The sequence below is a fragment of the Cornus florida genome, unplaced genomic scaffold (genome assembly GCF_030987335.1).
Source record: "Cornus florida cultivar Cherokee Brave unplaced genomic scaffold, ASM3098733v1 CherokeeBrave_3.0.0_Hap2_Chr08, whole genome shotgun sequence".
NCBI lineage: Eukaryota > Viridiplantae > Streptophyta > Magnoliopsida > Cornales > Cornaceae > Cornus > Cornus florida.
Genome location: NW_026775578.1, coordinates 34,869,530 through 34,884,045, shown reverse-complemented (window position 1 = coordinate 34,884,045; position 14,516 = coordinate 34,869,530). Strand labels below are relative to the sequence as shown.

General features: G+C 36.7%; 1 protein-coding gene across 5 annotated transcripts in view; it reads left to right on the top strand.

The window, feature by feature from the left end:
- The window catches only part of LOC132271261 (protein CHROMATIN REMODELING 20), a 64,110-nt gene that overhangs the window by 26,732 nt on the left and 22,862 nt on the right, over window positions 1-14,516 (top strand). For 4 of the 5 annotated variants that reach the window (XM_059772583.1, XM_059772585.1, XM_059772587.1 and 1 more), the window contains 6 exons: window positions 392-681; window positions 1,350-1,443; window positions 1,525-1,740; window positions 10,644-10,763; window positions 11,511-11,677; window positions 13,397-13,538. In XM_059772583.1, the coding sequence (XP_059628566.1) occupies window positions 392-681; window positions 1,350-1,443; window positions 1,525-1,740; window positions 10,644-10,763; window positions 11,511-11,677; window positions 13,397-13,538 (1,029 nt within the window). The remainder of the gene's footprint in view (window positions 1-391; window positions 682-1,349; window positions 1,444-1,524; window positions 1,741-10,643; window positions 10,764-11,510; window positions 11,678-13,396; window positions 13,539-14,516) is intronic. The other variant, XM_059772584.1, reaches the window with a different exon arrangement.

Genomic DNA, 14,516 nt, shown 5'->3' with positions numbered 1-14,516 from the left:
GCACGTGACTTCTTATGACGATTGCCTCTCCTTTTGGATGAAGTTGCATGTAGGAGGAGAACTCCTTTTTATGTTTCAGTAGATGTTATTCATAAAAAAACTGTTATTCATAAAAAAACTATGTGCTATTTACAGAAAAGATTAGCTGCTGGTATATGGTGATGTTCTAGAATTCGACAACTTTTGAGTTCTGATATGGTTGTTGATTTACAGTAATACAACAGATACTTTTCGTAGTCTTATTGTTATATTATTATTCAACAAACTAGCCGATTTATTTATTTATTTTTTATTATTATATTTTATTTATAAATTCTGTGCTGAGATTTACCGATTAGAATTCTTTAGGGTTCCATGTTGTACCTTGTATTGACATATTTTTCTATGCCAGGATCCTGATTGCTTAGAGTGCTACTGCGGATGGTGTGGGCAGAACAATAACTTAGTTAGCTGTAGATCATGCAAAACATTATTCTGTACTGCATGTATCAAGAGGAATTTCGGTGAAAAATGCTTGCTAGATGCGCAGGCATCTGGTTGGCAATGTTGTTGTTGCTCTCCAAGTATTCTGCAGCAGTTGACTTTAAAGTTAGAGAAAGCTATAGGATCTAATGGTCTGATAGTTTCTAGCTCTGATACTGATTCAGACAGTTCATGTGCAGAAATAAATGTTGCAATCAGGTAGAACAGTTTTCCTTTTAAAATTAATTAATGGTATTTGTATTTGATTCCATTACTGTTGTGTGCAATTTGTTACTGTTACTATAAAATATTATGGTTTTGAAGCATTAGATGTTCATTTTCTTCCTTTTCATTTACATATGGTGACATTCATGTATACTTGAGAATCCTCATGGGAGGTTGTGTCCTTGAAATGAGAGACAAATCCCTATTACTTTTTTTTCTGTCCTATGTCCAAGAACTGCATTTTATACACCACCGACTTAAAAAGTTTTTTCACCACTCAATCACCTCCTCAATATCATTTAGCCTTCTAGATATATTTTTTTCTACACAAAATATCAACTATATATTTTATGTTTATGGCGAGGTTTGGAATGTTGAGTAGTTGTTGAATATTGAGGTATATCATGCATGCTCTCATTGGTTCGGAGTGTTCTTAGAAATGAAATTTTGGGGCCTCAACATGATGCCCTTTGAGGTTTTGCCCCAGTCGTGTAGCTATGTTATCATCTCTTGCATTCACCCTCCCTAAATCCTCAAGGAATTTTACAGTTCTTTTCCAGAAACTCAGATTCCAGTTTGAAATTCTGGATTTTCATTGTTCTAAAACATGTTAGCAGGCTGTCGGATTATATTTCTCTTTTAAATATGCTCAAATCTTGTAGCAGCTCCAAGAGAAGACGGAAAAAGAAAATTCGAAGAATTCTTGATGATGCTGAATTAGGTGAAGAGACTAAAAGGAAAATTGCAATTGAAAAGGTAAATTCTGTTTAATTGAATCTCTCATTTGAAACTGTTCTTGTTTACCAGAGTCTTTTATAAATTTCCTGATTTCTGTAGGAACGTCAAGAGCATCTCAAGTCCTTGGAAGCACAGTTTTCCACCAAGTCCACGATGACGAATTCTGCAAGCTTTAATGGGAATATATCTGAAGGTGGCACCGTTGAGGTTCTTGGTGATGTTTTAACAGGTTATATAGTGAATGTTGTGAGGGAGGCAGGTGAAGAGGCTGTTAGGATTCCTCCAAGCATTTCGGCAAAGTTGAAAGCTCACCAGGTTCTCCTTCTATACTTGTATTTTAACTGAAACATTTTTTTACATGGTTTGAACGTAATTGATTCGTTTTTGTTGTCTGCAATTTGTAGCATTCAATAGTCTCATTTGTTAGTTATATGTTGATTACGTCCTACTAAACAGTTAGTCCTCTGTTTCTCTAGTCATCATTTTCCTCCTTTTTTTCTCTTCATCTTTGGAGGAGCTTTGCTCCTAGTGTTTCCTCGTCATCAAAATTTTAACTTCTTATAAGGACAAAAGATCAAGCTTGGGAAGTTCTTTTTGTTTGTTCTAAATGATATAGGGAAAATTACCTCTATGCCCTACTTTTCCCTGCAAAAGACAAATAAGTCCTATAAATTTTTCATAGGACCAATAAGCCCAACTTTTGAAATTCTTTTCCATTGAAGTTTTGTTGACAACCATCTACTCTAAAAGCTTAAGCTATTAGAGATGGTTTAACTTAAATATTTAAATTATCTAACACACCCCTTCATGTGTGGCCTTCTTTTGGTCCAACGCGTTTTTCAAATTTTAAATCAGGGTGACACCGAGGTTTGAACACAGGACCTACCTTGCTCTGATACCATGTTGACAACTGTCTACTCCAAAAGCTTAAGCTGTTAGAGAGGGTGTAACTTTACTAACTTATATATTTAAATCCTTCAACAAGTTCTAAACCACTCAACTTTCCATTTATGCCCTTACCAAATTAGATTTAAAATTTTGAAAATAAAAAGGATACAAATCTATTCAAATTGTTTCAATAAAAAGAAATTCTAATGTTTTATTAAATTTCTTTCAATAGAAATTTTACTTTTTGTATATTAAAAATGATTGTTGTAAAATCTACAAAAGATTTTTGGAATTGAACTTTAATTCAATTATTTATTATTTAAATTTGTAATATAATATTCATTAATTAACTAAAACATAAAAGAACATAGAAACCAAAAAAAAAAATGTATTGCATTTCAAATTTAGAATAGAAACTATAATTGCAAAAGTTGAGTGGTTTAGAACTTAAATTGAAAAGAATTTCAAAAGTTGGACTTATTGGTCCTATTGAAAACTTATAGGACTTATTTGTCTTTTATAGGGAAAAGTAGGACATAGTGGTAATTTTTTAGAAACAATTATAATTACTTCTATTTGGAAGGTAATTTTGAAAATTAAAACTTGTATAATATTACGTGAGTGCATTAAATACTCTTTCCTTAAAAGATGGATTTCCAAAAATGAAGGCTTTAATGGAACAAGAGATTATATTTTTGTTAACTGAATAATGTTAAGAAATCAGGTTTTAGCTTAGTGGTTGAGTACTTCCTTTTTAAACCAACATGACGGGATCCAAATCCCACTTGCTTCACTTGCACTTTTTAATATTAAAAATTGAAAAAGGTTTAAAAGTCATCATGATTTTGCTCAGTCTGCTCCCTGGATTGAAGCTTGAAAGGCATCTGGGGCGTGGCCCATGGGTAGGGGATGGGGTTGAGGCAGAGGGGGTATGCTTAACTTTTTTTTTTTTTTGTTGGCAGATTAATGTTTTCTATATGTATATATTATGTTGTCTATATTTTGTTGTTGAATATGTTGTCTATATTTTCTTGTTGGATATATTGTTAATTCTTCCCTAGCTTTTGCTAAATCTTCTTAGTATTGATTCCCTAGGAAAAGATTGACATGAGTGTCATGGTTCACAGGGATGCTGTTCGAAGGGCTATGTTGTTATAAAATGAGTACTTCGTTCATTGCTATCTTTTTTTACTGTGCCTTTTCCTGATTTTTAATATTATAGCAGTTTAATTTTACTCCATCTCTCTTTTGTACCGTCCCTTTTCCTTTTTTGTTGGTTGTTATAGGAGTTTAATGCTATTGATAAGTATAAAATACAACAACAACCAAGCTTTTTTCCGAACTACTTGTGGTCGGCTACATGAATCCTATGTTTCGCTCTAGTTGAGGCCATAGCCTCGGTCAATCCACATGCCATCATATCCTTACTAACTCTTTGGTTTTCCTTTTCCCCTAGTATTACCCGCAATGTGAACTATGTCACTTTTTCTAACTGGTGTGTCTTCTTTGCACATGTCCAAACCATCTTAATCGATAATCTCTCATTTTCTCTTCAATTTGTGCTATTGCATAGTTGTTAAAGGCTCAAGGCTCCAAGGCCTCCTGGAGCCTGAGGCGCGCCCCGGACTGAAGTGAGTCGCAAGTTGAGGAAGAAAAATGGCACCCAATAAAGATGCCATAGTAAATATAAAGATGCAGAAGACATGTAAACCAATTACTTTAAGTTCAATAGTCAACATACTAACATAAAGATGCAAAAGCCAACCAAGTACAAGTTTTTTTTTTGACAGAATACTCAACATACTGACATAAAAATGCAACAGTCAACTAATAACATAAAAACTAAAACAAACATAGAAAATCAGAGCAAGGCAGGAAACATGTCAATTACTCGATTTCAAAGCAAAACAGAGCATGAAAAAATTAAAGCAAACTGAGTAAAGAAAAAAATTAAAGCATAAAACAAACAGATTAAGGAGAAAAACAGAGCACTTTCAGTTCAAACAGGAGTACAGGACTCTCAGTTCGAACAGGAGTACAGGACAGAAAAAAGAACTTACAGAGTTTCGAAAAAAGAAATGCAAACAGGAGCACAGGACTAAGGAGAGAAGAAGAAGAAAAAACAGACATGCAAACAGGACTCAGGACTCAGGAGAGAAGAAGGAAGAGAGAGAACAAAGAAAAATGACCCTCGAACTGGAGATCCGAGAGAAGAAGAAAAACAAAAGAAGAAGAAGAAGAGGGGAAAAAACAGAGGTTTCAGTTCGACTAGAGAGAAGAAGAAGAAGGGTGAGACCAATTGCAAATCTCAGAGAGAATCGCAAAACAAAGCTGTCGCAAATCGCAAATTGCAGAGACCCAAACCCCTACAGTTCGGACTCTTTTTGTTCTGTCAACCCTTTTTTTTTTTTTTTTCTTTTTCTTTTTTTAATTGGGTCAACCGGTCAATTAAATAAGTCCCTTGTGTAAGTGACAAATAACAAGTAAAAGGTAAGTCCATTGGATAAGTGACAGCTGTAAAATGACTATAAGAAAAGAAATTTTAACGAGGCCGACAGCTATAAAAAGACTTTAAATAAAGAAACTTTAATGAGGTGCGCCTCTTTGATGCGTTGAGCCTCTCGCCTCGTTTATTAAAGCGCGCGACTTATTAAATGGTGTGATGTTGTGCTCCGAATTTGGTGTTAGGTCGCGTTGCGACCCGTTTTCAATCCAATGACCCATTGGATGAGTATGGGTCATGGATCCTAATTAGTGCTCTGTTGTAGCCCGATATATAATGATGCTTAGTGTTTGGAGTGTTATGATCAAGAGACACTGAAATCGTAGAGAGAGAGAGAGAGAGAATGCGGGGCTGAAACTTGTAATTTCCAATTTTACATCTAGTGAAGACTATCCGTGGACCTCCGTCGTGGACTTTGTGTTGCGTGTTTATCTCCACCACGTATAAATCCTTGTGTTCTTTGTGTTGTGTGTATATTTTTTGTCTTGTTTCGTAATTGTTGTTTGGTTCGCTGCGTTTGTTGTAACAAAGGGGTCTCGCCTGTGTCGCTTACAGGCGCATTACCCGCGCCTTTAGGGGGCCTGGTTCCTCCGGCGTTTATGACAACTATGTGCTACTCCAACTATTTTCCGCATGTGATCATTTCTAATCGTATCCTTTCTAGTCTTACCACACACCCATCTCAACATTCGCATTTCTGCCACTATTGTTTCCTAGCTGCCCAACATTCTGTGCCATAAAATATGGTTGGTCTAATAGCTGTTTGATAGAACTTCCTTTTCAATTGTAAGGGGATTCGCCTATCACACAATATACTAGATGCACTCCTCTATTTAACCCTTCATGCCTTGACTCTATGATTAACGTCATGCCTAGTTTCTCCGTCATTATGAATAATTAAGCCAAAATAGCAAAAATGTTCACTTTTTTGTTCCTCTTGATTCTCAATCCTCACTACATTCTCATTCGTATTTTTTGATTTACTAAAGTTACTAATTACACTCCTTATATTCAGTTTTATTTCTACTTATATTAAATCCTTTTAGTTCTAAATCTTTTATGCATGCCTCCAATTTGACATTAATTCCTTCTCTAATCTCATCGACTAAAACAAATTTTTTTTTTTTATAAGTAAAAATATATTAAAAAACGCGTTCAGAGGGGAGTGAACCCATAACAAAGCAAACAAGAAATGCAAAAAGCGTCATTACAACGATAAGTTGTCAACAAAATACAAAAAACTATCTACAGATGGGCAATTTTTCCCATTAACCCAAGAATAAGGAGAATGCAACATATTCTCCTTGATAACCCACACCAGCGACTATTGTCCTTCGAAAGATCTCCTATTCCTCTCATGCCACAAAATACAAAGAGGTGCAACCCTCCATGCCTTCCTAACTTGACTTTCCACCCGTCTCCCTCTCCAAGCTTCTAACATATCAATCGTGTTACTTGACACTACCCATTCCACCCCAAAGACATTCAGGACCAGACTCCAAACATCCGCTGCCACTCTACAATGCAACAAGAGATGATTAACCGACTTGCCCGTCTTCTTACACATGCAACACCAATTAACTATTATCTAGCATCTTTTTCTGAGATTATCCAAAGTAAGAATGCTGCCAAGCACTGCTGTCCACGTGAAAAAAGCCATCTTTATTGGAGCTAAAGTCCTCCATACAGCCTTCCAAGGAAACCCGATACTTATTGAATTCGTAAGACTTTTATAAAACAGCCTCACCTTAAACACCCCTCTAGAATCCCCCATCCACATCATCTCATCCTTTCCTTCCCCCTCCACCACTTGACTATAAATTAATCCCATTAATTCGGTAAACTCCAGCAACTCCCAATCATTAAAATTTCTGCGAAATCTCACATCCCAACTAGCTCTCCCATTCTCTAACCTAAAATAATCTGCCACCACCGCATGCTTCTCCTCAACCATCCTATAAAGTCTAGGAAACCTACAAGCCAACGCCACATCCCCACACTAAACATCCATCCAAAACCTCACATAACGACCATCCCTAACTTGAAACCATATCCCATATCCGCTTAGAGAATCGTCCCACCCCCTCCTAATACCTTTCCATGACCCAATACCTGCTGAAGCATTCACACCTCTGGACACCCAACCTCCCTCCTCTTCCCCAAACTGACAAGCAATAACACGCCTCCAAAGCACGACCTTTCGCACCCAAATCTCCATTGCCATTTCCCTAGCAGAGCTTTGTTAAATATTTCCAACCTGCGAATCTCCGAGCCTCGTCTTTGAATCGGGGTGCACACTTTCTCCCATTTCACGAGGTGGTACTTAAACTCCTCCCCTACACCCCCCTACAAAAAGTTGCCTTGAAATTTGTTGAGTCTACCAATCACTGTTTTAGGGATTGGAAACAAAGACATGAAATATGTAGGAAGATTAGATAGGGTACTCTTCAGCAATGTAAGTTTACCCCATTTAGACAAGTATTGCTTCTTCCACCCAGATAATCTCTTTTGAAAACGTTCCACCAATGGATCCCAAAAAGCAACTCTCCTCGAGGAAGCACCCCATGGCAGCCCCAAATAAGAAAAAGGAAAAGCCTCCATTCCGCAACCCAAAATAGATGCCAACTCATGAATATGATCCACATCACCTACTGGAACAATCACACTCTTCCCAATATTAATCTTCAACCCCAAAACCACTTGAAAACAAGCCAAAACACACCTCAAGTGTCTCACTTGATTCACACTCGCATCACAAAACACAATAGTGTCGTCAGCAAACAGCAAGTGAGATGTAACAATCTAATTAGGCACACGGCCCACTGTAAAACCTTGAATAAAGCCTTCCCTTTTCAGGAGTCTACTAAAGCCTTCCATTGCAATAATGAATAGAAAAGGAGACAATGGGTCCCCCTGACGTAAACCTCTCGAACTTGCAAAGAAGCCTGCTGGTGATCCATTCACTAAGATAGCAAACCGAGCGGTCGAAATACATTGATGAATCCACCCCCTCCATTTGGTGCCAAACCCCATCCTCTCCAACGCATACAATAAGAACACCTAATTCACATGGTCATATGCTTTTTCTATGTCCAATTTACACACAATCCCCGGTTCACCACTCTTAACTCTCGCATCAATACATTCACTAGCAATAAGAACCGGGTTGAGAATTTGTCTTCCTCCCACAAACGCATTTTGAGACTCCGAAATGACCCCATCCATCACTTTCCTTAACCTACTAGCTAGAATCTTCGCAATAATTTTATAAACCGTGCCCACCAAACTAATTGGTCTGATAGCCTTAGCTTCAACCGCTCCACCCTTCTTAGTTATAAGAGTAATGAAAGTGGCATTCAAACTCTTCTCAAAACACCCTTCCTCGAAAAAAGCATGCATTACACCCATCACATCCTCTCTCACCACCTCCCAATTCTTTTGGAGAAATGCAATTGTAAACCCATCGGGCCTCGGAGCTTTATCTCCATCACAACTCCTTAGAGCTTCCAACACTTCCTCCTCCCCAAACTGTTTCTCCAACTCCCCTCTATCCTCATCAGAAATTTTATCAAACACAATGTCATCCATCCCCGGCCTCCAAGAGACAGACTCTGTGAACAGCTCCCGATAAAATGCCACAAACCCTGTCCGGATCTCCTCTTCAGTTTCAGCCATGACACCATGGAATCTCATCTTGGATGTGTTTTGTCAGCTCATCCGTAACCAAGTCCAAAAGGTATGGGCTTAATGCAAACCCTTGAATTAAGCTTACAGTAATTGGGAATTCACACAACCATTATACATGTCCTTTATTGTGTCAAGGTATCCCATTGTGACTCATTCCTTTTCTAAAATCCTCCACTTTAGATCTCTAGGTAACATATCATGGGCTTTCTCCAAATCAATAATAACCATATGGAGGTCTCTCTTCTTCTTTGTATATCTTTCCATTAGTCTCCTCAATAAGTTACTAGCCTTCGCCGTTGACGTTCCCGTAATGAATCCTAATCGATTATCTGACAGTCTCTCGTCTTAGGCATTGTTCAATCACTCTCTCCCTAAGTTACATAGTTTGACTCATTAATTTATTACCATGGTAATTATTACAACTTTGTGCGTCCCCTTTATTTTTGTATACAGGCACTAGAATACTTTGGCACCACTCATTAAGCATCCTCTTTGTTGTTATTATCTTATTAGACAATTTTGTTAGCCAGGACAAGCCAACTTCTCGTAGACACTTCCAGAATTTAATAGGAATGCCATCGGGTCCTGAAGACCTTTCCGTTTTCGTCTTCCTTATGGCATTTCTAACCTCCCATTCCTTGACCCTACGAAAAAATATGTTATCTTTAAGGCACTATATTCTTCTAAGCCTAAACTTCTTATATGATTTCATTTAGCAATTTCTCAAAATAACTTCTCCATCTTTCTTTAATTTCATCCTCTTATACTAAAATCCGTGAATCTTCACTCTTAATGCAGTAAATATCACTAAAATCTCTAGTTTTCCTCTCCCTTAGTTTAGCAAGTTTGTATATATTCTTCTCCCTATCTTTTGTGCCTAGTATTTAATAAAAATCGTCATGCCCTCTATGTTTTGCTTCACTTACGACTTTCGTAACTTCTTTATTTATTTTGTTTTATATTCTTAGAAGGTTTCACTATTTTTAGTTTTTTGCCAAACTTTATAATAACTTTTGATTTCCCTAGGATTTCTTTTGTTACTCTTGTAATATATCTAGTCATCTTATTCCTCATTAAGTTTGTTTCATCTTTTCTATTTCATGTTGCTTCTTTTAACATACTATTTTTAAATAATTCTACATTCTCCCGTCTTAAATTTCACCACCAAGTCCTTGGGTTTATGATTCTCTTTGTCCTTTTAGGTTGTCCTTTTATACATTAGTCTAAAACAAGAAGCATATGTCGTGATGCTAAATATCCCCTTTTAAAGTTTACAAGTGTTCATCTCTCTTTTTAAAATATGAATTCCTAACTATACCTAGTAAGTATAGAATATTTTCCGTTATTATATCTATGGCCTTTTAAGAATAACTGGATGTGCTATAAACATACAAAATGTTGCTAGCATGACCTTAAATCCACGCCAACTTGGTTGTGGCATCCTCCTATCATATCAGTATCAAGTTTCCCATGAAAGGAACTATCATCACTCTAGTTGGTCTCTTAGTATTTAGAATTTAAGCCCTTCCTTGCTTTCCATTTGCCATGATCGACTTCCACTTGTTTATGTTGCAATCGTTAGGCATCCCTGACACAGATTTAATATTTTAGCTGGTTCCATGGTAGATAGTAGATTTTTATTGGCACTCTTTCCCTTCAGACATTTGAAGCTAGTCTATCCTGTAATGTTATTTTACACCATTGCCTTGTCCCAAAATTTCATTAAATTTCTGAATACTCAATTTATTTGTTGTTCAATTGGTTATGCCAATCTTTGTGATCCCGTTGGTTTATTCTTTTACTCATGCTTCCCGATAGAATTATATAAATAGGCTCCAGATTGGGGAATTCCTTTTTAACTTTCAGTTTGGCTTGGTTTCATACAAGCCAAACTATCCTTCTGCAGCTCAACTGTCCATCCTCAGCTTTGGTGGTCAAGATATATCTCTGGATCATTTAGTAATAAAACTGGCTTTAGTACCCTAAATTCGGGCCAGGTTGTGTTAGGTGGAGCCTGATAAACGTATCAATTCCCTTTGTTAATTGTTTTTTCCTCCAACAATGGTCATCTGCCATCCTTTGAATTTTTTATCTTGTAGGTATTAGGATATTTGGATTCTTATTGAATATGTTACTGCAGGTTGCAGGGATACGATTTATGTGGGAAAACATTGTTCAGTCAATCAGTAAAGTAAAAGCTGGGGATAAAGGGCTTGGTTGCATTCTGGCTCACACCATGGGCCTCGGTAAAACTTTTCAGGTATTACTTTTTATGGGTCACCTTGAATCACTTTATGTGCGTAACACCCACCACCTTCAACCCTAAAAGAAGTCCTACACGGCATTGGTTTTTCTGAGTTTATTTTGTTGGTTTTGGTGTTTGTCTATAATACGGGAGAGCTCGAAGTTGTTTTCTCTTCTAAATATGATTAATATATTTATGAACAATACTAAGGTTGATGGTACAGTATACATCAATGACACTTTGATGCTTAATATAGAGGCAGACTACTTCATAGTTCAGTTTAGTTTAACATTCTGAATGCATATTTGTAAGTATAAATTTACAATTAACATTGTGGTTTCCTGGTATTATTGTAAAGGTTTCTTGACTACTCATTATCCATCTTTATAGGGACTTCTTACTCATTGCCTTAAACCATTTTAAGATCTCTTCTTTTCATGGTTTGCAAGCCCATTACTTCCCAATTTTTTGGTCATGGGATTATTCGATTCTTCATACGTATCCCACACAGGGGATCATTGCTTGGTGAAGTGGTAAAAGCTCAGGCTGCCAAGCTTGAGAACACGCGTTTAAGTATGTGGATAGGTACTTTATACAAATAATACTGAAGGTTAGATCAATACCTAGTCCAACATGCCAGCACCTGGAGTAATTGCCTATATATATATATCTTTTTTTTTTGATAAGTACCTATATATATATATCTCAGGCACCTGTATACATCTTTTTGTAGCTTTAGTTGGTTTGATGATGTCATTTCAGGTTATTGCTTTCTTGTATGCTGCTATGAGAAGCGTGGATTTGGGATTAAGAACTGCACTTATTGTTACACCTGTAAGTGTTCTGCACAATTGGCGGTATGAGTTCATGAAGTGGAGACCTTCAGAATTAAAGCCTCTTCGAGTCTTCATGCTGGAAGACGTTTCAAGGTTAATTTATTATTATTATTTTTATTTTATTAATGGTTTGGTCATCATGCTAAAGTTTCACTCAGAGCAATTGTTTAGCCACGAGTCTAGTTTCTATGATCACGTGTTTGATATCTTTGCATTTATTCCATATTATATACATTTTCCATTAATATCTTTATTGATGGAATGTCCCGTTCTGAATTCGTCATGACGTGATGTACCTTCACTTGCGTATTAGACTCTTTTTTTTTCATAAGCAAGTATTCGTTGAAGAATGCCCAAAAGGGGTGTGGCCCAGAACAAGCTGCACAATAACCCCTCAAGATATCCACAAAAGACTCTCCATCGTTTTGTAATTAGACCCCTGAACCAAAAAGAATAGAGAACTAAGAACACACGCGAACCCCCCCCCCCCCCCCCCCCCCCCCCGGCGGGTGGCAAAAGGAGACTGCACCCAGTCAAATAATCTCCTATTCCTCTCTCCATAAATGGCCATAGGCTGAGTGGGGCAGTATTCCACGCATCGCTAACTTGGGGCTGTACTCAGCAACCATCCCAAGCATCAATCAAGCTCCTCGCAGACTCTGGCATGACCCACTAAATCCCAATATTGGCACACAGCAAGTCCCAGCCATCCCTAGCTCTGGAACAATGGAGAAGGAGATGATCCACTGACTCCCCATCACTTTTGCACATACAACACCAATTGACTATAATCTTACGCAGCCTCCAGATTGTCAATAGTTATATTAGACGTATCCCATACTCATGTCCAAGATCATGTGGAAACACGGGGACTCCATTTACTTTGAAGTGTCTATGAAACGTGGCATTAGGGTAAAGTTGGAGGATTATCGTGCAACTTTTCTCTGCCTTATGGGATGAATACGCCTTAAAAGCTGAGGTTGTGGCTTTATTGATTGGTTGGCTAAGAACAAAGGTTTGTCCAACAACAAGAGGAGGGATTTGCTATTTTTTTCATGAACTTTGTGAAAGTAAATCTCAAGGTTCTTGTAGAGGCGCTCTGTTGACTTTAAGAGATAATCAAAATAATAGTCAAGTGGAAAAAGAGAAGAAAGAAGAGGAGAGAAAAAGAAAGAGAGAGATAGAGATGGGGAAAGATTTTAAGAATACTTTCATCCTTCCACCACACTCTATTTATACTAACAAGTTTCAGAAATTACACATAAGCACCCAACATTATATAAGTAATAACAAATAAGCCCCTGACAACATGCTCATCTTTTGCATATTTACATCTCTCTAGATGTGTTATTTTCTTTTGTAACAAATAAGTGGGTGCCAGATTGTTTGAGGCATTTAGGGTCCATTTCTATCTTTCATAGTTTGTTCTTCTTCGGTTTATTGTACTTCTCTATGAGTTGCATCTTCTCAAATAATGGTAATTCTTCCTTCTTCACTTTAAAAGAAAATCATCTTGAGCAAGTTCGGCATGTGTTATATAATTGTTCAACTACAGAGCGAGTGTAAAATAGTTAATTGTTTCATGGTCCTCTTCTTGATTTCTTTTTAGCATCTCAAATTTATTTTTTTGGTAAGCATGATTTTATTAAAGGAAAAGAGGGAAAAACCCTTCAACTCTTGATTGATAGCTCAAGTTAGTTACTTAAAAAAACAATCAACTTAATTTTAATTTTTTTAAAGAAAAAAGTTGATTAGATATTTTCATTCTGATAATCTTTCTAACTTAAAGCCCTGTTGAGCTGGTTTTGTCAGGGAGAGAAGAGCTGAGTTGCTGGCAAAGTGGAGAACTAAGGGTGGTATCTTCTTGATTGGTTATTCTGCTTTTCGGAATTTGTCCCTTGGAAAGCACGTAAAGGACCGTCACATAGCTAGGGAGATTTCTTATGCCCTGCAGGTGGTTTTTATCTTCAAAATTTTATGCATTACCACTGCTCTAGTATCTAATTTACTTTTCAATTGTCCATGTGGGTTAATTTGGATAATAGATAAACTGAGATGAATCACATGAGAAGTTGATGTTTAAAATTGAGTTGTTAAGCCTACTGGTAGTTCACTTGTTTTCAGCACAATGTCCGCCTAAAATGATGTGCCGAAATGTCTAGATATCTAAATTGTCAATGCCTTCGACTAGCTTTGACAACTGTAGAATGATTTTATCAAAGAGCATTGTCGTGATTTCGTGAAAGTTAATTTCTGAGTGCATCTTTTCACAAAAATCATGCTTGAATAGGCAATTGCTTTGTTACTAAGAACTTCAAAATCTTCTTCTTATACTTCATGTATGTGCAGTGAGTTTAAATTATAGGGATATGAGGTGTAAATATAGTGCTCGTCTTATTGATGCATGTTACATGAGTGAGTGTTGTTAGTTGCATATTAAGATGAACATGTCTCAAATTTTTTACAAGTGCTTTTTCAGTCAAAATAATGGAATTAAATTTAGAGTCTTGCATTGGGTCAAAATGTTTCCTTTCATCGGCAATCATTTCGATGTCTTTCATCCATAACATTTGAAACTGAACCTGAAATGTTTCATACATATCACAGATCTAGGAGATTCTTGGACACATTTGGTGCCTGCTTTCAGTTTTCTTGAAAAAAGGAGGGATGATTTCGAATTGATAGTAAATAGGAGTAATAAACTTATCAATCCATAAAGTTGGTCAGATGCCAAAATGAGTTTGGGTCCTTGCCTCCTTGGTCAAAATATTATATTTTTACTTCTCAACCCCTTATTTTTACAGTTAGATGATTTCTGACTATATTTGATCTTGCAAGAAGTTTGTTGGGTGTTTTATTTAACTCATTTTTTATAAAGTTTTGTTTGTTTTAGCTTATAAATGATGAATGCTATTATAATGAGGGAAATGCA